Raw genomic sequence first — 21346 nt, forward strand, 5'->3', positions numbered from 1 at the left:
CACACACACACACGCGCCGCGCGCACACCACACAACAGATTATATATATATATATATAATATATATATATATATATATATATATATATTGTATGTATGTATATCAGGAGTAGATAGGAGGATAGGAGATCTACTCCTGATGTATATCAAGAGTCCATAATAGAAAAATAATTTCCTATTATGGACTATTGATATATATCATATATGATGTCATTCTTACTATTACATCATTGACGCGAATACATGTAAATTTACTATATAACGCTTCTTATACGTACGGCGGCTGAAACACTTGCGACTTCGTGCTGCTGCTGCTGTTGCTTCGCTCCGTGACAGACGTGATTTGGTGAGACAACACGGCGTGCCCGTGTATATATGCTACCTGGCCGGTGGTGGCTGTGGGGGGGAGCGGCGGGTGCGAGGGGGGGGGGGTGAGGGCAATCTGCATGCATCGCGCACGCTGCATCTCTCTGTACGTTGCTGTGCAGAGAGAGGGAGAGAGAGAGAAGGGGGAAGGCCAGCGGCACTCTGTGTCGGTATTGATTCCTGCGCTAGGTGCTCCAGACTATACCAACGCTGTAGCTGGCCGGGCGCGGTTGGCACACAGGCAGGCACACGCGCATCTCTCCGGCTTACGAGCGCGATTAGCAACGCCTCGATGGCTCCAGCGTCTAGTGTGGCTCCCGCCTAACGGCTCTCCCACGGCTCGCCGCCATCTTTGTTTCTTCGAAACGCGACGGTGCTGCCGCGAGCGGTCATCACGGAAGGCTGTCTCGCAGTTGAGGAGGCTGGCACGTACGGGTAGCTAGCTACCGATCTCTCCATGTACGTGGCTTACTCTAGGATGAGGCAGTGTGACATGTGCTCGCAGAAGTACTCGTATAGTTCGTGCGACGCTCCGGGACAATTCGTCAGTTCCAGCTCCTGAAGCTGCCGCAGGTTGACCAGACCCGATAGAGCACTCGGTGACAGAAGCGGACAGCCTGTGTGCGATAGATAACACATGCCATAGACACAAGGAGAAAGTGCGAGGGGAAAGAGAGAGTATGGGGAGACGGGAAGACAGACAGTCAGATAGATAGGTAGAGAGAGAGTATGGGGAGACGGGAAGACAGACAGTCAGATAGATAGGTAGAGAGAGAGAGGGGGGGGGAGAAAGAGAGAGAGAGAGAGAGAGATGGATAGACACACACACACACACACACACACACACACACACACACACACACACATACGCACACAGACTTCCCCAAACACAGATAGATAGATAGATAGATAGCGCAAGCGAGATAGAGGGAGAGAGGGGGAAAGATAGATGGATAAAAAGAGAGCGCGCGCGAGAGAGAGAGGGATAGATGGATAGAGAGCTAGAGTCCATAATAGAAAATTTCTATTATGGACTCTTGATAAAGAGAGATAGAGAGAGAACGAAAGAGACAGCTAGAGAGCGAGAGAGCGAGAGAGAGAGAGAGGAGGTGAAACCGAGCGGGTGTCACGATCCTTGATTAGAATCGCGAGGCAGTAACTAGCAGTTAGTGCTAGCTAGGTTAGCAGGTTAGCAGACGTGGCTGCCTTCCCGCACAACACTCGCCATATTTATATATTAATGCTTGTTGTTGGGGGCACTATGACAGCATAGTGCCCCCAACAACAGGCATTAATGTTTTTAGTGCATCACATGACTTTGCAATCTACTCGGCAAATATGAAGTGAATAAGACAAAGTTTCTTAAACGAACAATTTCAATTTGTAAAACACAATGCGTTATAATAACAATGCGTCGCGCAAGCAATAGTGCCCGCTCAACCAATCATGTAATGCACTAATCGTTCATTGTTCTCTTTTACCGCGATACCGAACACGGATGAAAAGATAAAACGATTCGTTTATGGACGCCCGCGTCCAAACCAACGACATCAAACAACGAACAAAAACAGGCGTACAGAAAGGCTCTGTCGTCGACGCAAATAAATTAAACGCGACCGCCGGGAGTTCGGAGGCACGCTGTCTCGCTGGCACATCATTACTCACCGGTGTCGGTCCCTACCTATCAAGTCTAAACTCTAACTAATATAAACATTACACATTTTATACAAACTTTCAATTGACAGTTTGTGTTCGTCCAAGTGTACACAACCTATCGTAACACAAAGACGAGCTGTGACTGGACGGGTCGGCACGCATGCGCATACGCATCCTATATCATGTATTTCGCACACGTCAGGAATTTCGCGCGACACCGGCAAGTGACGCTCAAGAGGTCGTTGTCGTATCAGGTACTACAGATATGCACCCGAGGTACATATTTGTATACACAAAGTGTACCAGACTTGTACTACAGAAGTGTACACTAACCCTAACCCTAACCCTAGCCCTAACCCTAACCCTAACCCTAACCCTAACCCTTAACATACCTCATATAAAAATATAAACATAATACTAAACAACCTAAAACTACCTCCTAATTATATAAAAATATAAACATAATACTAAACAACCTAAAACTACCTCGGGTACATATCTGTAGTACCTGATACGACAACGACCCCATCTGCGCAAGTGACCGCTCGCGTGCCTGCATGCGTGCCTGCATGCATGCGTGCGTGCGTGCGTGCGTGCGTGCGTGGCTCCAGCACGCCTCCCTGACGCGTACGCCTTGCAGGGAGGGAGTCTTGCAATTGATATAGCCTCGCGCGATGGAAGACGCTAGAGGCGTGCTGGAGCAATGCACACACGCCTCCGCGACGCTACCGACTTGCATGGAGGGAGGGAGTTTTGCAATTGATACAGCCTCGCGATGCGACACGCGGCTAACTCTGTTGGCGTTAACTTCGCCGTGCCGCAGAGCGCTTTAATTGAATCCGCGCCCATCAGTGCGCGATATGATTTGGCGCTACCCGCGTGTGATAGAATTTTGCTACTATAGCTGTGAAGAGTATAGCCGCTAGAACGCAATGCATACCCGGCAGATATAGCGAATGCTCATGCTGAGTTCGTGACGTGCGTGTGTGCTTATGGGCGTGCGCGCATGCGTGCATATATTCGCGCACATGCGCGCGCATTCACTCACAAACACGCACACGTACGCATGCACGAGCACACGCCCGCATTTACGAACACATGCACGCACGCATTCACGAACACATGCACGCACGCATTCACGAACACATGCATGCACGCACTCACGAACACACGCACGTGCTCACTCACGCACGCACGCACGCACGAACACACGCACGTATGCGCACACGCACGTATGCGCACACATAGTGGGGTCAGTAATGTTCGTGCAAGTCACCACACTCTGTATAGTGAGTGCAAAAGCATAAATATTTAATAAGGCGGTAAACTAGTGTATCCATCTATACTTCAGTAATAGCTTTTTTAGTCCGTTATTGGTAGCGTAAATAACTGTTTGAGAAACCATATTTAATTGCTTCAGTCACATTGTATGAAGCCATGTTGTTATCGGACGTGGGCTTTCATTTAACACAAATTGCTGTTTTTAATTTCTGAACTCAATCTGTGCACGAAGATGAAATTTTGTAATTTATAAGCTGTCAGTTCACAGAACGAGACAAACATTAATGAACACGTCGTACGTGGTGCTAATTGAATTTCCCCTTTACGTAGTGTGTCCGCCAGGGCGAGTGTATAGAGCAGGTAATAGCAATCAAGAGCTAGGAACCTACACACCTGGTGTTAACAAACAGATTACTGAATAATCTCGGCTAAAACTAAAATTCAAAATTATTTACGAAAACCTTGATTTGTAAGTTCACAGTCAATCGATTTCAATATGCAATATCAGACGCTATTATAGTGATTTCTCTCATATTCTTCGCAGCACAAGACAAGTAATCCGGGTGAAACATCAAGGGCTAATTATTATTATTATTGTTATTATTATTATTATTACGTGTTATTATCTCTTGCTAACATTGATAGTCATTTAGACAAAACATTCAGGGCTATAGGCTGAGCATATTTCTGGGGATATATATATCCATGGGCAATGATACGAACAGTTTTCAAAGGCAATATGCTACACTAGAGGGCAGCACTTGATTATAATGTACAGTACCTTAGTACAGGAATCATTGCCGCACGCGTTCGCAGCATACGTTTACACAAGTTGCACACGTACCAGCATTTCAACCAAATATTGTTCTCACGCCAGATTGCTATCGCCTTGTTGTTTAGGGTCAAATACAGGCGCAAGCATCAACAAAATGTCATTTAAGCACGTGGTGGAATGCGTTTTCCAACATGACCCACACGCGGTGAGAAGTCATAAATGCGTAGTCCTACATATATTCCCTTCGACGAATACGGCCCATTGGGGCTAACATATTCGGATCGTTGTTGCCAATTAGCATAGCGAATATCTGTCTCTCACGTGGTGTATACGAGCGGAGAAATTCAGCGACCGATGCAAAAATGTGCGCTGTGTATAGCCGAGTCATCCTATACATCCGAAAGATGTATACCGTGTATACGCCAGGAGTAATGAGATTGCATATAAGCAGCCACTCCGCATTTCGCCCGTGACTTACCCAACGCTCATATTGACGGCGCTATAATGTACTGGTAGCGAGCAATGCCAATACCAACGCGACTGAGTAGTGTGATGCTTTCTGCGCTGTCACGAGTGAATTAACATGCGCAGCTAATGCGCGCAGCAGCTAACAACGCGCAGGCTTTACGCTACGCCTATGCTACGGTGGGTGCGGCCTACGGTGGCTGCATCTTCCCGTGTAGCCCTTTCGCCCCTGCAACGGTGGGGTGAAGTTACATGGTCCGCCACCTGTAGCGGGAGCAAAGGCGATACACGGGTAGAGCTACATGAATGCGTAGGCCTATACATATGCGTATTAATTATTAGTTTTCGTACGGCTAGACTGAAGGCGAATGAAGCCCAGCCAGGTCCGAAACGCACGCAGTGGAAAGGGGAAGGGCACATAAGGCATGGGAATCTTACGCGGATCCGTGGACTTACTGGATCTAGGTTTCATTCTGGAGCATAATACAAATCCGCTGCGAAATTACGGTGTATACGACTGATCATGAGCAGAGAGTGAGCGATGGCCGGACGTGAGACTGGTATACGCAGTGCGCGGTCGAGGTGCAATTTCTACATAATCCCTGTACACACACGCGCACACACACACACGCGCGCGCACACACACACACACACACACACACACACACACACACACACACACACGTATATATATATATATATATATATATATATATATATATATATATATATATGCATTAGACTCGATCTGGTGTCAACAGTTGTTTACTAAACCTATATTTACTGGTGTTGTCACGTGATTACCCAATATTCTATGCATAGACTCCGTATCAATATATTATAGGAAGTATTTACAAATATAAAAAAACAAGTAAATTTTACACAATGTGGATTTATGGTTCTATTTTTAGTATTGACCGCACAATAGATTGAAGCGCCCATAATATAACGTCGTTTTTAACATATTGTGATTTTTAATTCCTAAAATTTGATTCATACTGATCTAGCTTCCGAGAGACTTTGCCCCTCCCCCGCCGAGGACGACAATTAAGGAGCGACGGTATAGGCAGGAAGGTGGTGGGGGTCTGGGGTTTCTTTTCAATTTCCTATTCTCATGCCTGATTAAATCTGCAGATTCGCCAAGTTTATAATGCCAACGCCAAAAGCGTATATGCACGGACACGCTCGCGCATTAAAATGCAAGACCGATATATCGTGTAAACAGTAGCGTGCGTGCGTATTATCATAATTTGAGCTTATGTATATATTTTTGATTTACGCGATTGACGGAATGACGTTTACAACACAAAACAATTTCGACAAATATTTGCGTGGACGGATTTAAGTTTCTATGATACTCATCCAGTATTGATAGATGCGTACGCGGCACAAGGATGTTTGCGAAGCAAGGCGCCAGGCAGAGAGGCTGGGTACAGCAAGATACGAGCTAAATCAGAAGGACGCACACACACATACACACACACACACACACACACACACACACACACACACACACACACACACACACACACACACACACACACACACACACACACACACACACACACGGCTGCGCGCGCGCGCGCTGCCATTCAGCTCACACAGCGCACACGTACGCATCGCAGCGAGCACACGCCCGGCATTTACGAACACATGCACGCACAGCATTCACGAACACATCACGCACGCATCACGAACACATGCGCATGCACGCACTCAACGAAAACACACGCAGCGTGCTCCGTCACGGGAGCACGCACCACGCACGCACACACGGCACGTATGCGCACAGACGCACGCTATTGCGCGCACATAGGGGGTCAGTAATGTTCGTGCAAGTCACCAACACTCTGTATAGTGAGTGCAAAAAGCATAAATATTTAATAAGGCGGAACTAGTGTATCCATACTATACTTGCAGTAATAGGCTTTTTTAGTCCGTTATTGTAGGCGTAAATCAACTGTTTTGCAGAAACCATCATTTAATTGCTTTCAGTCACAGCATTGTATGAAGCCATGTTGTTATGCAGCGTTGGGCTTTCATTAACACAAATTGCTGTTTTTAATTTTCTGGACTCCAATCATGGTGCAGCGAGATGAATTTTGTAATTTATAAGGCTGTCAGTTCACAGAACGAAGACAAACATTAATTGGAACACGGTCGAGCGTGGTGCTAAATTGAACTTTCCGCCTTTACGTAGTGTGTCGCAGGGCGAGTGTAATAGAGGCAGGTAATAGCAATCAAGAGCTAGGAACCGTACACCACCTGATGTTAACAAGCCAGATGTACTGAATAATCTCGGACTTAAAACTAAAATTCAAAAATTATTTACGAAAACCTTGATTTGTACAGTTTCACAGTCAATCGATCTCAATATGCAATATCAGACGCTATTATAGTGATTTCTGCTCATTATTCCTCAGCAAGCACACCAGACAAGTTAATCCGGGTGAAACATCAAGGGCTAATTATTAATTATTATTGTTATTGATTATTATTATTACGTTGTTATTTATCTCTTGCTAACATTTGATAGCTCATTTAGCACCAAACATTCCAGGGCTATAGGCTGAGCATATTTCTGGGGGGGGGGAGGCGAAAATTTCAATGACTGCAACTGTGTAATGATGAGGCGAGGGCGCATGCTCTTGTCCGACGTGCCATAGTGTGGTACGGGGTGGGGCTAATGACAAGGCTTTCACCGAAAGTGACCAAAAAAATCACGTATAATTATTTACGTGTTATATAGCCAAGGCTTATTTTTTTAATTTTTGCTGCGGTCAAAATCTAGGGGGCAGCTGCCCCTTGCCCCCGTCCACAGGCTAGCGGCCGCTGACATTTTAACAAAGGTAAGAGGTAACATAGCAAGAATCTATTTAGCTTTACCATGAACAACATTTATCTGCGCGCACAGACCTAACGCACGCTAGATATTTTGCCCATCTCTGTCGTGCATGGTTAAGTACATAATAACATATACGTCGTATTTGGGGGCAAAAAAATAAAGAAATGCATATGTGTGGGCAGAGAGAGAAGAGAGAGAGAGAGAGAGAGAGAGAGAGAGAGAGAGAGAGAAAGAGAGAGAGAGAGAGAAGAGAGAGAGAGGAAGAGACGAGAAAGAGAAGAGAGAGGGAGAGAGAGAAAGAGAGAGAGAGAGATAGAGAGAGAGAGAGAGAGAGAGAGAGAGAGGAGAGAGAGAGGAGAGAGAGAGAGAGACACAAACACATCGAGCATACAAACACACCGCGAGAAAAAGAGAGACGGAGAAGAGAGAAGCTGGCAGATGCCGCAGCACACACCATACACCAGCACACACACACACACACACCACACACACACACACCAAAAACAGCACACACGCACGCACGCACGCAGGCACTGCACGGGCACGGCATAGCGCACGCACGCACGCACGGCCACGCACGTACGTACACACACAGTACAGCACACACAGCACTACACACAACACAGCCACACACAGCACATCACACACACACAGCACACACACACATGGGGGGCACACACTCATCACACACACACGAGGCACACCCACCACACACACACACACACAAGCACACATACGCAACCGACAGACCTTCCCAAACACAGATGAGATAGATAGATAGATAGATACGCAAGCGACGATCGAAGGGGAGAGAGGGGAGGAAAGATAGATGAATAAAAAGAGAGCGCGCGCCGAGAGACGAGAGGGATAGATGGATAGAGAGCTTCAGAGTCATAATAGAAAATTTCTATTATGGACTCTTGATAAAAGAGAGAATAGAGGGGGAGAGAAGCGAAACAGACAGCCTAGAGAGCGAGCGAGCGAGAGAAGAGGAGCTAGGAGGTGAAACAGAGCGGCGTGTCCAGCGATCCTATGTATTAAGAATCGGCGAGGCAAGTAACTTAGGGGCAGTTAGTGGATAGCTACGTTAGCAGGTTAGCAGACGTGGCTGTCTTCCCGGCACAACACTTCGCCAATATTATATATTAATGGCCTGTTGTTGGAGGCAACTAATGACAGCATATGTGCCCCAACAACAGGCATTAATGTTTTTAGTGGGCATCACATGACTTTGCAATGCTAACCTCGGCAAATATGAAGTGAATAAGAGCAAAGTTTCTTAAACGAACACATTTCAACTTATGTATTAAAACACAGATGCGTTTATAATAACAAATGCGTCGGGCGGCAAGGCATAGTGGGCCCGCTCAAACGCAATCATCGTAATGCCATAATCGTTCATTGTTGCCTTTTACCAGAGCGGCGATACCGAACACGGATGCCAAAGATAAACGATTCGTTTTATGAGACGCCGCGCGTCGCAAACACCAACGACGAGTGCAAAGCAACGAACAAAAACTGCGGCGTACAGAAAGGCTCTGTCGTCGACAGCAAATACATTACACGCGAGCCGCGGCGTGGAGTTCGGCGGCACGTTTTGTCTCGCTGGCACAGTCATTACTCACCGTGTCGGTCCCTACCTATCAAGTCGTCAGCTCTAACTAATATAAAGCATTTACACATTTTATAAAGCAAACTTTCAATCTGACAGTTTGGTGTTCGTCGCAAGTGTACACCAACTATCGTACCACACTAAGAACGAGCTGTGACTGGACGGGTCCGGCACGCATGCGCATACAGCATCCTATATCTGTATTTCGCAGCACGTCAGGAAATTTCGGCGGAACGCTCAAGAGGTCGTTGTCGTTCAGGTACTACAGATACTGCACCCGAGGTACATATTTGTATACACACAAGTGTAGCCTAGACTTGTTACTTACAGAAAGTGTACACTAACGCCTAACCCTAACCCTAGCCCTAAACGCCTTAACCCTAACGGCTAACCCTACCGGCCCTAACCCTATACACATACCTCATATAAAATATAAACATAAATACTAAACAACCAAAAAATAAAAAATAAAACTACCTCGGTACATATCTGTAGTACCTGATACGACAACGACGGCCCATCGCGGCAAGTGACGCGTACGCGGTGCCTGCATGCGTGGCCTGCATGGCGTGCGTGCGTGGCCGTGGCGTGCGCGTGCGTGGCTGCCAGCAGGCGCCTCCTACGCTACGCCTTGCAGGGAGGGAGTCTTGCAATTGAATTATGCCTCGCCGATGGAAGAGCGCTAGAGGCGTGGCTGGAGGCAATGCACGTACACGGCTCCGCGACGGCTCCGACTTGCTATGGAGGGAGGGAGTCTTGCAATTGATATAGGGCCTCGCGATGGCGACACGCGGCTAACTCTGTTGGCGTAAGCTTCGCCGTGGCCCGAGCAGAGCGCTTTAATTGAATCGCAGCCATCAGTGCGCGATATGAAATTTGGGCGCTACCCGCGGTGACTAGAATTTTGCTAGCTATCGCTGTGAAGAGTATAGCCGCTAGAACGCGATTGCATACCGCGGCAGATATAGCGAATGCTGCATTGCTGAGTTGCGTGACCACGTGCGTGGTGCTTATGGGCGTGTGCGCTCGAATGCCGTGCATGATATTCGCGGCACATGCGGCGCAGACACACAGGAAAACACCGCCACCCACCCACCCACACACACACACACACACCACCACACCAACACACACAACACACACACACGCACACACACACACACACACACACACACACACACGCTCAGTCACACACATTCTCGTGGCCGCCAACGCCCACGCCCCCCCCCACAAACAGACACGGGCACGCAGCGCGCGAACACACACGCACCGACGCACATATACTACACGCAGCACGCACGCACGCGAACACGACACACACACACACACACAACACACCACACACAACAGCACTCACACACACACAACACACACACACACGCAACACACAACACACACCACACACACACACACACGACACACACACGTATACATGTAGCATGTCACCGCAGCCATACATAAGTACCCTCCTCCTGCCTTATTACTCAGACGTCGCGAGAGAACGAAATAGCCGATAATTGCTATTTTAAGCCAGCGCCGACCAAGTAATATACATCGACACGATCTATACAATAACCCGTACCGGCATCACCTTGCAAGACACGATAAAATTGCAGCACGTGGAGAAGGCGATTACTATGATGGCACTAGCGAGAGAGAGCCCGTGAGACGTTTGAGGGAGGGACGATGTAATTTCTAAGGGGAAACCTGGTCGAAGGTAAGTGGAAAACGGCGACGGCGATATAACTGGATCAATTTAATCTCATACGTGTCGGTAAAGACTTAATTGGACGGTCTATTGGCGGTTCGGACGCACTGAAACACTGGTGGCAATTAGTAAAACGAATGTTGTGCGCCTTAATTATTGCACTACGTACGTGCGACCATGAAACCACTGTTGTAGCAGCGGCACTCTACCACGCTTAATCAATAACAATCGATACATGTATATTGAAAAGTATCAGGTTTCCGGTCACATCATATAGACAATAGTACAAGTGTTCGCCAAGATTTCGCAAACTGTGCTTTGCTAAGAGTAACGCCTCAGTGCAGCACTATATTACCCCCGAATTTAAGTTTCATTCATAAAAACAAGAATAGAACTGCACCTGTATGTAAAGAAATTATTGGCGAAGTGTGAAGACAAAATCTAAGTCAGGAAATTGCATTAACCACAAACATTCGACAATGGCTCACCATCGCAGGCGGAACACATTACGTGGACGTTATTCAGACCAGTTTCCCAATCCAGAAATTTTAATAAGTCCATAAAAAAATCCATAACGTCACCGTGGATATGCCAGTAATGACAATTAAATACCCTCGTTTGAGCTAGTCAACCTCAATTCGTAAATATCACATTTGAGTAATACTGTAACTAACTGCTTACCTCCCTACCACCTACTATCGATTCGCATGTATTGACATATAATTATAATATCTGCATTGGACAGCGAGATTAATAAGTAATATTACGAATGTGCTGATCTCAACTTGCGTAGATACACCAGAAACACAAGCGCGCTGATATTCGTATGCTCACTCATCCAAGCCTTTATTTGGCTATGAATTTTCCTCATTACCCGTGTTTTACCTCAGAAATGTATAGCAAATCCTCCGACCATTATTGATCATATGGCGATATGGGACGAATAAATTAGCACCTATTATACACGGAGCGACGTAGTACGCCGAGGTTAATTCTGGGTTAGCGGAACTATTGAAACTGCCCATGATTACTATTGTTAGCGCGTTGGGTTCGTTATGGCCGGCAGCAACTACTAATTTAGATCCAGTGCAACGTATGTGCGCTCTCTTTGCCCCCCAATTGTGTTAGCCGGGACCTACAGCTTGGCAAATAGAGGGCCTGTGTGGGTGGGTGATTGGGCACGTTTCACGTTGTCACATGCAGATTCCTATACGAAACATGGATTTCGCACAATTGTTATTCGTGCTACTTCGTGCGACAAAGCTTCGCTGCGATGTTTGGCGATTTTCCCTTAACAACCGAGGCGCGGAAATGTCTCACTGCTGGCGCTTATATTACGTTTCGCTTATATTGTTATCATTCGATTACGTCTGCATGCTGACATTCAAGATGCGCGTGCAAAATAAAACGCACTGTAGACGATGCCCCGGCCTTCCGTCACCGCACCTATACCATGCGCGGACTTAACGATGCGAAGACATCTTGTGAACACCATCATTGTGCGCTGGAGCGATCTAACGTAGGATGAAACGTCATAGATGCTTCCGTTGTATAGAGACGACGGTTAAAACTGCCGAGCGAGAAAATGCGAGTGCAGTTTTTTGTTCGATTCAAAACTTAGTTCTATTTTTGTTCTATTTTTGTTCTATTTTCTAAATTTAGTTTTTTCTTAATTGTACGCCGGGCTGAAGTAATAACATTGCTCAACCCGAACTCGATCCACCCATCGCCATATCCTAAAAACTCGTATGGTCACTTTGTGCATTGCAGAGAATATAGAATAAGAATAATATTTGTATCTTATAAAGTCAAGCGAGATATTTGTTTATATCTGCGTATGTGTTACTTTTAATAATTCTATACTCAATGTTTCTCACTCTCACTTTACCGCCGCCGCTCGCTGACACACGTATTAAAGTAACTTATTCCAAACAGCATACTATTGTAAGTAACTAATAGTAATACCATTATAGTAGTTACTGTTATAGATGTACCAGTGCAGCGAGCGGCCGGCGGTGCAGTGAGACTGTACAGCAGCAGTTGGAAGTTCATAAACGCACCGTTTGACTTTATTTAGTATTGATATTATTCTTGTCTCATTTCTCGAAATACTCTAACCGGCATGCAGTGGAGAGTCGCGCATGTAACATTGATGCGCGGGCAATAGTATACTGTGTGACGAACACCCATCAATGCGGGTGACGCCAGACCTCCCTCCCCATTCACCTATAGCCACAGAGAAGCGCTGTTACCGAGCCGCGCGTCGATAAAATGTAAATTACGGCACCCTTTAAGTGCTAGCTGATTGCGTTATTAGTGATTTGATGCGATACGGTTTCCGAGTGTAGCTTGTCTACATGGGAAGCACGTCACGCCCCTGGCGCACGCGCCAACGCGAGACTGTCACCATGCGAAGCAGCTAGTTTGCGTGCACGAGGCGCAGCGGCCGTGAGAAAGCCCGGCTTCCTTTGTGGGACCATGCTACGCATGACGAGCAAGCCTCAAGAGACTTATGGCGACTAACAATAACCCGGCCCCAGTGGCGGATCCAGAAGTGAATTGTAAAAGGGGGGTCGAATCATGCGACCTCAAGGGCACGAAGCGTCCGAGGGGGAGGTTGTTAGGCTAAAATACCCTTGCCCTGAAAATTCTACCCCCGCACTCCTTAGATCCGCCACTGGGCCCTGCTCTGCATGCGCGAATGTCATCGCTGTATACGCGCTTTTCGCTTCTCGCTCGTAATTGTTTTTAAATGATCGACGCGAAACATGTCTACATTGATGATCGCCTAGGCGCCATTTGCTCGCGGCCACACGAAGATACCAGCATTTCCAGAATGACCTAATCTCGCACTAAGCATGTTCATCAGTAAAAATCACAGCCGTGCGGCTGATTTCGATGACATTTCGTCGCGTGTAGGGAGCGCTAGCCCCAAAACAACACGATGGGAAATTGTATCATCAAATAATCGAATTCTACGATAACAAAAAGTCAAAACACAAACGAATGTCGACGTCTACGCTATAGTTTAACCGCGACGTGTAATATGTCGGGGCGGACATGCAACGCGTGTCCTGTAATATAGAGATATGTGATGAATTCGTCAAGAAAATCAAACTCAATACAGATTTGTCGCCGAGCCAGCGAGTCCGTTATGATCACCGCTAAGCGGGTTCGACCCGAGGCTAAAGCCTATTAGAATCGAACGCGCTTCAAAATTAAGCATGGACGCCAGCAAAAGTTTCCGCGAAACTTCCACGCACGCACACACGAGAACTCGCGTTAACCGCCCAGACTAAGTCATTCGCCAGAAGCTGGTCGCTGCTGGCGATATCCGACTCTTCTAAAAGCTGCCTGCCAATCGAGGATTAGTCGCGTGCATGTACTTGCTCGAGTCTGTCGGATTTAGGTCCCGAGCGCATCAGCGCACGCCGAGCTCACGCCCGAAGCCACTGGCCGACATCCCATCACCACCACCGCCCCCGCATCGTCAAATAAACCCAGCGCCGGAGGTTAAGCGCAAAAGCATCGATGCTCGGAGGCCTTTGAAAGTCAATTACGATCGGGACGTTCGTAGGTGTTTGAGGCGACGGCCGCACGTGTTATCGTGGGCGCGCTCTGGCTTCTCGGTCGTATCGGGTGTGTCGAGCGAGCAGGCGGGAGGCAGCGCCGCACACTCGGTCGCTAGCCTGTGCACGCAGCAGCACGCCGCAGCGCGCGCGCTCTCTCGTTCTCGCACACACGGATGCTGCGGAAGGATGACGGATACACGGCCACTTTGTGAGCTCTAAGCAGATGACGTGGTGAGCGCATGTTCGGGCCGACGCCTGGCGCGAGGAATCCGAACGATGCTGAAAGGCAAGCCTTATCGGGTTGTCCTTATCGCTTTCTGAATCTTGTTTTTCTCGCTCGACGACCCGCTGGGAAATGAATATGGACAATTTCGTGGCGACGTCGGCGAGAAGAATCAACCTGGTTTCGCTGCAGCTGGGCGGTGGTTAACGTGTCACCGAGATCCCTGCACGCCAAGTTTAATAAGGGTGGTTATTGCGCATCGAGTATAAGTCAAAGTTGCATCTACGGACGGTCGACGACCGACGGAAGGACTGTATCAACTTTTGTGCGTTCGTGTTACAAAATGACGCGAAATTTAAGGCGATAATTTTCATGGGGGATTCGTGTTGTGGCGTCGTGGTGTTTTGGGATGGCGGAAACCATGCTGCTAAGGTTCGAATCACCGCTGACTGTATTCGAATTTGGTTACGATCGGTGCTGACTGCGAATGATATATGAGCACGCAGGTAAGCGACACAATTCGATACACGTCCCATATCTTTATCGCCACGATTTACAGATAGATTCGATATTGAAATTTCGAGATTTAAAAATTGTAATAAAATTAAATTAAAATTGAAATAACCGAGTACGTTAAAATTGTTAGTAACAATGCGTACTGTTATCGAGCACTTTTTGCTAGATGATGCAGAAGAAGAAGCTGAAATTCTCGAAGCACGGATAATAGGAACGTGGATAGACGGAATCGTGCGACACCAATATTGGCGGTGAACATTCAATATGTGTATTCGTTTGACCCTTGCGGTTTCTGTCGGTTTTCTGCTGGCGGTTGTCATTACTGAATGTGCAGAAACCACACCAGGTATGTCCATTTTCATTATCTATATAGACTATCAATCAATTAATCAATCAATCTATCTATCTATCTATCTATCTATCTATCTATCTATCTATCTATCTATCTATCTATCTATCTATCTATCTATCTATTTATTTATTTATCTATCTATCTATCTATCTATCTATCTATCTATTTATTTATTTATCTATCTATCTATCTATCTATCTATCTATCTATCTATCTATCTATCTATCTATCTATCTATCTATCTATCTATACACACACAAACACACGCGCGCGCGCATATATATATATATGCACGCGCACGCGCGCTCGCACACACAGACACAGCACTCGTGCGAACAAACGCACGCAGACACGTATTCACATATGATGTGCACATACAAAGGCAATCTATCTAAACTAACATTTCTATTGCCAGACCATTCTTCCATTCTTTGGTTTTTCCACCTCCAAAGACTCGCGTGGGAAAAAAACGTCCAAATAGCCCATCAAACTTTCATCGAGAAAATCTCCCCCAGGACCCATAACGTTGACGATAAGCCAATTTGCTTGAATAGGAAGCCAAACAGAGGATGCCCCAATTTCCCGCCATGTACTCTCGGCGCGGCTCTCTCTCTCTCTCTCTCTCTCTCTCTCTCTCTCATAGTCTCTCTTGTTTGCTCACGGCGGGCCGTTGGCACCACACGATTACAGCACGCGTGCGCAGACGACTCTAACTGTGCACGCGCAGGACCGCACACGCACACATAGCATCACGAGCGCCACCACCACCACATTGTCGAGGCGAGGCGCGTCTCGCGCCCCGCGCTATACACACACGCGCAGAGAAACTGTTGCAATTAGGTAAGAGCTGGGCGGGATGGCGAGCGACTGGCCTTGCTTGTCCGCGTCCGAGAGAGAACGGGTGTCGCACGCGAATCGAATTTAGGAGTCCGGGATGTATACGTTTATGATGCGACGACTAAGGAATAGAGGGAGGATGAGGAGGAAAGAGGGAGGGAGGGGCAGTACCCTATGCGCACTAATATGATTGCCCAGCGCGAGGAAAAGAATCCGCCGATGCTTTCTAGGCTTTCTTGTGCGGGCTTCGTGGCAGGCCAGCTTGATTACATTAGCTCAAAGAAATTCGAGTGTCGCAACTTGGTTTTATTCATCGCGCGAAATTACGATCGCGAAAGGAACTGTAAGATTTCTCTCATTATGTTGTTTTTTATAACGTACAAATTATAATATCAATCATCGCCATTATCATCATCATCGTCAACACACGCATTCACACGCACGCACGCGCACACACACAAACACTCACACACATGCATACACGCTCGCGCGCACGCACGCACGCGCACACACGCACGCACGCACGCGCACACACGCACGCATATTCGTGTGCAGGGACGCGCACGCACGCATAAGGACTTATAAGGCTAAGGCGCATCGTCACATTGAATAATTCAAATGAGTAATTCTCGTCCGTATAATTTAGTCGGTCATACACACATATATCTATGCGTGAACGTACGCATTGTATGTGGCAAAGTCCTGCTGGGCTAGGCCAAAGGATGGATGTTATAAGTTATGGATCAAACATTTCTGACCGCAGGGAATCACTGTGTGTGTACACACATGTGCATGCACATGTAGTGCTAGTAGGGGATTTATCTGAGTCTGAGACTATTACCAAGCTACATTAGCGGTAGCCTTTCTAGTTTCTTTATAATCTTGACTATTCCGGCTATCGCTATTAATGGTGGCGTGTCAACGCGATGACGGGGTTGGTTCCTTTGATAGCTATTTATAAGGCTGATGACAGGAACGTGCCCCTAGCGGAAAACGACAAACTGCCGTTGAATTCAAATGTACGGTGAAAGGTCATCGTGAGTTCACCATTACTGTAACAGCAGGTCACAGCGAACACTTCATCGCATTTGTCTGTCGGCGCGCCGCCATTGTAGAATGTGTTCACGCATGCATGGTATAATAGATGTACACGCGTGCGCACCTGAAAGCGAGTGAGCGCGTGTGCGTGCGCGCGCGCGTGTGGGCGTGCATGTGTGGAAGGAAGCAATGCCGACGCTAGCAACCCGGAGTGCGACTGCTCATCTGACGATACTTGCATTTAACCGGTGAGAGAATCACGATTTACCGGTCAGAGAACCACGAGTGTTTACTGCATCCGTGGCTGCGCAGTAACTCAGGACGTGGCTCGCAGCACTTATCCCGCGGCGCTGCCTGCGCGGTGCGAGGAGGGGGACCTCCCGGGGACGAAGCCCCGCGCGCATGTCCGCATATTTGTCATATTTATCCGCCAGCTTCCAATGAGCACAAAGCGCTAAAGCTCTACACATCTATCTGCATAGGACCTGCTACAGCAGTAAAATGTAGCTGGGAATTCCCCCCGTGCAGCCGGCGTGTCTTGGGTGCGAGAGCTGCCGGCTCGTAGATGATGATGTCCGAACATAATACGCATATGATGACATTTCTGACATTTCCCCCCCGCGCGCGGCACGCACGTCAGTTTCGCCCGTCTCTCGAGCGCGTCGCCTAGTTCCTGTCAGTCGCACATGTTCGCAAAGTGAAAACGGTATACAAACTCGGAAAAGCTGACCACGATAGAGAACGCGTTGTGACGTCGGCACTTCAATTACTAAAACACAATGCAAGAACAATCGAGCGAGATGTGAAAGATGCATGCATGATGTCGCTATTATATTCCCTCGCGCATGTTTTCGTCTCGCGGCCATAGTAATAAAGTTTCAGAGGTTTATTGCGAAATTACACAAATACCCGAAGGAATAGCGACAATATATGAACCACGGTACAGTTCCGATAAGGAATTTCACTGGTTTGACGTTGTACACCAATACTGTCGCATAGAATAATGCGTCAAATGCGCTCATTCGTTTTCCTGCGCATGTTTCGACGATAAAAGCGCAGTCGATCGCAAATGGTCTCCCATATACAGTGCTTGCGCCCGCACTGAACGTTGCTTTGACGTTAATACTTATCAGGCTAGCAATTGCCTGTTCATTATTTGGCATTTTGCAATTACATGTCGACAACTTACCGTTGTGGCACGTAGCTAGATACGAGGTTTTATCATCCACGGGTAATCGCGAGAAAAATGAAGTACTGTAATTAGAGAACACATGCTTCGTGAATTTTTTTTCTCCAATAATTGCTTTTGACGATTATCCCAAAGATAAATGTGGAAGAACATAGCAGAATTAGCTCAGCTGACTTTTCCGTGGGTCTAGTTTCACAAATACCAAATTGAAACTAATCACGTTTAGTAAAAAAAGTTATAAACGCGCTCATCAGCACTGGCGACCACACAGGATTACGCGCACGCACGCACTCACACACGCACGCCCTCACGCACGCGCGCACGCGCGCACGCACGCACGCACGCACGCACGACGACGGACGGACGGACGGACGGACGAACGTATGCATGCACGCACGCGCTCTGGTACGTACGCACTAACGCGTGCATTAACGCACCTGTTCGTACCACAGAACTATAACAAATCTATAACATATTGTTACAGTTCAGTGGTTCGTACACGCCCGCATACAATGCACTTACACACACATTCACGCACGCACTCTCGCGCACCCACGCGCACGCTCACGCACACGCGTATTTTCACTCGTGCGCTCACACACACACACACACACACACACACACACACACACACACACACACACACACACACACACACGACACACACACACACACACACACACGTTCGTGGGTGGTGGTGTTCGTGGTGGTGGTGGTGTGCTGGTGGCAGTTGTGGGTGTTCGTGGTGGTGGTGGTGGTGGTGGTGCAGTTGTGTGGTGTTCGTGGTGGTGGTGGTGGTGGTGGTGGGGGGGGGTGTCCGGCGGCGGCGCGACGACGAACGACGACGGACGACGATGTTGATGGAATAATTTGTGGCGATGATTGATATTCATAAATTTTGTACGTTCATAAAAACAACATAAAAGGGGGGGGGGGGGGGGGGGGAGAGAAATCTTACAGTTCCTTTGCGCGATCGTAGTTCTCGCGTCGAGTTGATAAAACCAAGTTGCGACAGCCTCGAATTTCTTTGAGCTAAATCGTAATCAAGGCCTGGCCCTGCCCACGAAGCCGCACAAGAAAGCCTAGAAAGCATTCGGCGGAATTCTTTTCCTTGCGCTGGACAAACGATATTATGCGCACTCAGGGTACTGCCCCTCCTCTGCCCTTTCCTCCTCAATCTCCCTACTAATTCCTTAGTCGTCGATCAAAATAAAGCAGTATACAGTCCCGCGGACTGCCCCTAAATTCGAATTATCGCGGTGCGACACCCGTTCTCTCTTCGGACGCGGCCAAGCACAGGCCAGTCCGCTCGCAGCATCCGCCCAGCTCCTTGACCTCCCAATTGCAACCAGTTTTTCATGCGCAGTGATGGTATAACGCGGGGCGCGAGACGCGCCTCGCCTCGACAATGTGGTAGGTGTGGGCTCGTAATGCTATGTGTCGCGTGTGCGGTCCGCGCGGTCGCACATTTCAGAGTCGTCTGCGGACTGCGGTTGCTTAATCGTGTGTGTCCCAACGGCCCGCCGTGCAGCAAACAAGAGAGACTATGAAGAGAGAGAGAGAGACGCAGAGACGAGAAAGAGAGCCGCGCCGAGAGTACATGGACAGGAAACTTGGGCATCCTCTGTTTGGCTTGCCTCCTTCAAGCAAATTGGCTTATCGGTCACGTTATGGGTCCTGCGGAGATTTTCTCGATTTTGAAAGTTTGATGGTATTTTGGACCGCTTTTTTCCCACGCGAGTCTTTGGAGGTGTAAAAACCACCAAGATGGAAGAACGGTCTGGCAATAAGAAATTTAGTATTAGATAGCATTGCCGTTTGATGTCGCAGCAGTCATGATGTGAATACGTGTCTGCGTGGCGTTTTGTTCGGACGCAGCTGCGTCGGTGTCTTGTGTAGTGCGCGAGCGCGCGTGCAGCCGTGAATATATTATAGTCTAATGCGCGCGCGCGTGTGTTTCGTGTGTGCATGTGTGTTGTGTGCTGTGTCTGTGTGTGTGTGTGTGTGTGTGTGTGTGTGTGTGAGTGTGTGTGCCTTCCGCGCGCTTGTCTCGCTGTCTCGGATGCGATCCATTTTTCTATAAAACTCCATAATGGTCAATACTATATGCAAAAAGGTGCCGAACGGAAATGCCCTGAAAGTGCACTTGCGCGACAGGTTGACTTAAGAGAGAATCCCGCAGTTGCTCATCGGGGCATGTTATTTCAAACCTGGCTGTAAGTAATGATATAGTGCTCTCCAAATATGTGAGGCTCGCCCCCTCGCTCGGTCGAAGATATTATATCCTGGAAGAACAAGAACATCAGGTGGGGCCACAGGGAACATGTGCGCACGAAATCAGTCGAATACTACGTTTCTAACGGCCTCGAGGCTCAAAACGACGATTCAGCATTTTCGCACCTCGTTTTCTACACACTTCTCCGCCCGGTAATGGCTATGAAATTACTTCTTGGCTCGAATATGAAATTGACAGCATGAAGCACCAAAATAGGGTCGCATGCCATTGACAAGCTTGCGTGTATAATCTCATGGAGGGCGATATAGTCTACGGTTCGGCTGTAATATGAGAATCGTTGGCATGGCGGTTTTTCTGCTACACGTTATATAAATCTAATCTCTTTAGGCTCAATTACCGTGTTCGGACTAAGGGCAACGGTTGCGGCCAAGTCCCACGGTGCATTGGCTAAACACAAACATAAAATATTGACGTCATGTATGGCTTGCCTCTCCTTCTCTTTCTTTACGTCAGCCCGCCCCCTCGTTTCACCCTCTTTCTCTCTCTCTCTCTCTTGTCTCTCTCTCTCGTCTCCTGCTCTCTTCTCTCCTCTGCTTTCTTTTCTCTCTCTCTTTCTCTGCTCTTCTCCTCCTTTATTTCTCTCCCTTCTTCTCACGCGCTATCCTTTTCTCTCTCT

At 47.7% G+C, this 21346-nt stretch overlaps 1 protein-coding gene across 1 annotated transcript in view; it reads right to left on the minus strand.

Annotated features, from left to right (window-relative positions):
- Positions 1–833: 833 nt before the first annotated feature.
- Positions 834–21346, minus strand: part of LOC106806194 (cell adhesion molecule 3-like) — a 30304-nt gene continuing 9791 nt past the window's right edge. The window contains exon 2 of the mRNA XM_014808060.1: positions 834–982. Within this exon, the coding sequence (XP_014663546.1) occupies positions 834–982 (149 nt within the window). The remainder of the gene's footprint in view (positions 983–21346) is intronic.

The sequence above is a fragment of the Priapulus caudatus genome, unplaced genomic scaffold, assembly GCF_000485595.1.
Source record: "Priapulus caudatus unplaced genomic scaffold, Priapulus_caudatus-5.0.1 Scaffold8, whole genome shotgun sequence".
NCBI classification, from domain to species: Eukaryota; Metazoa; Priapulida; class Priapulimorpha; order Priapulimorphida; family Priapulidae; genus Priapulus; species Priapulus caudatus.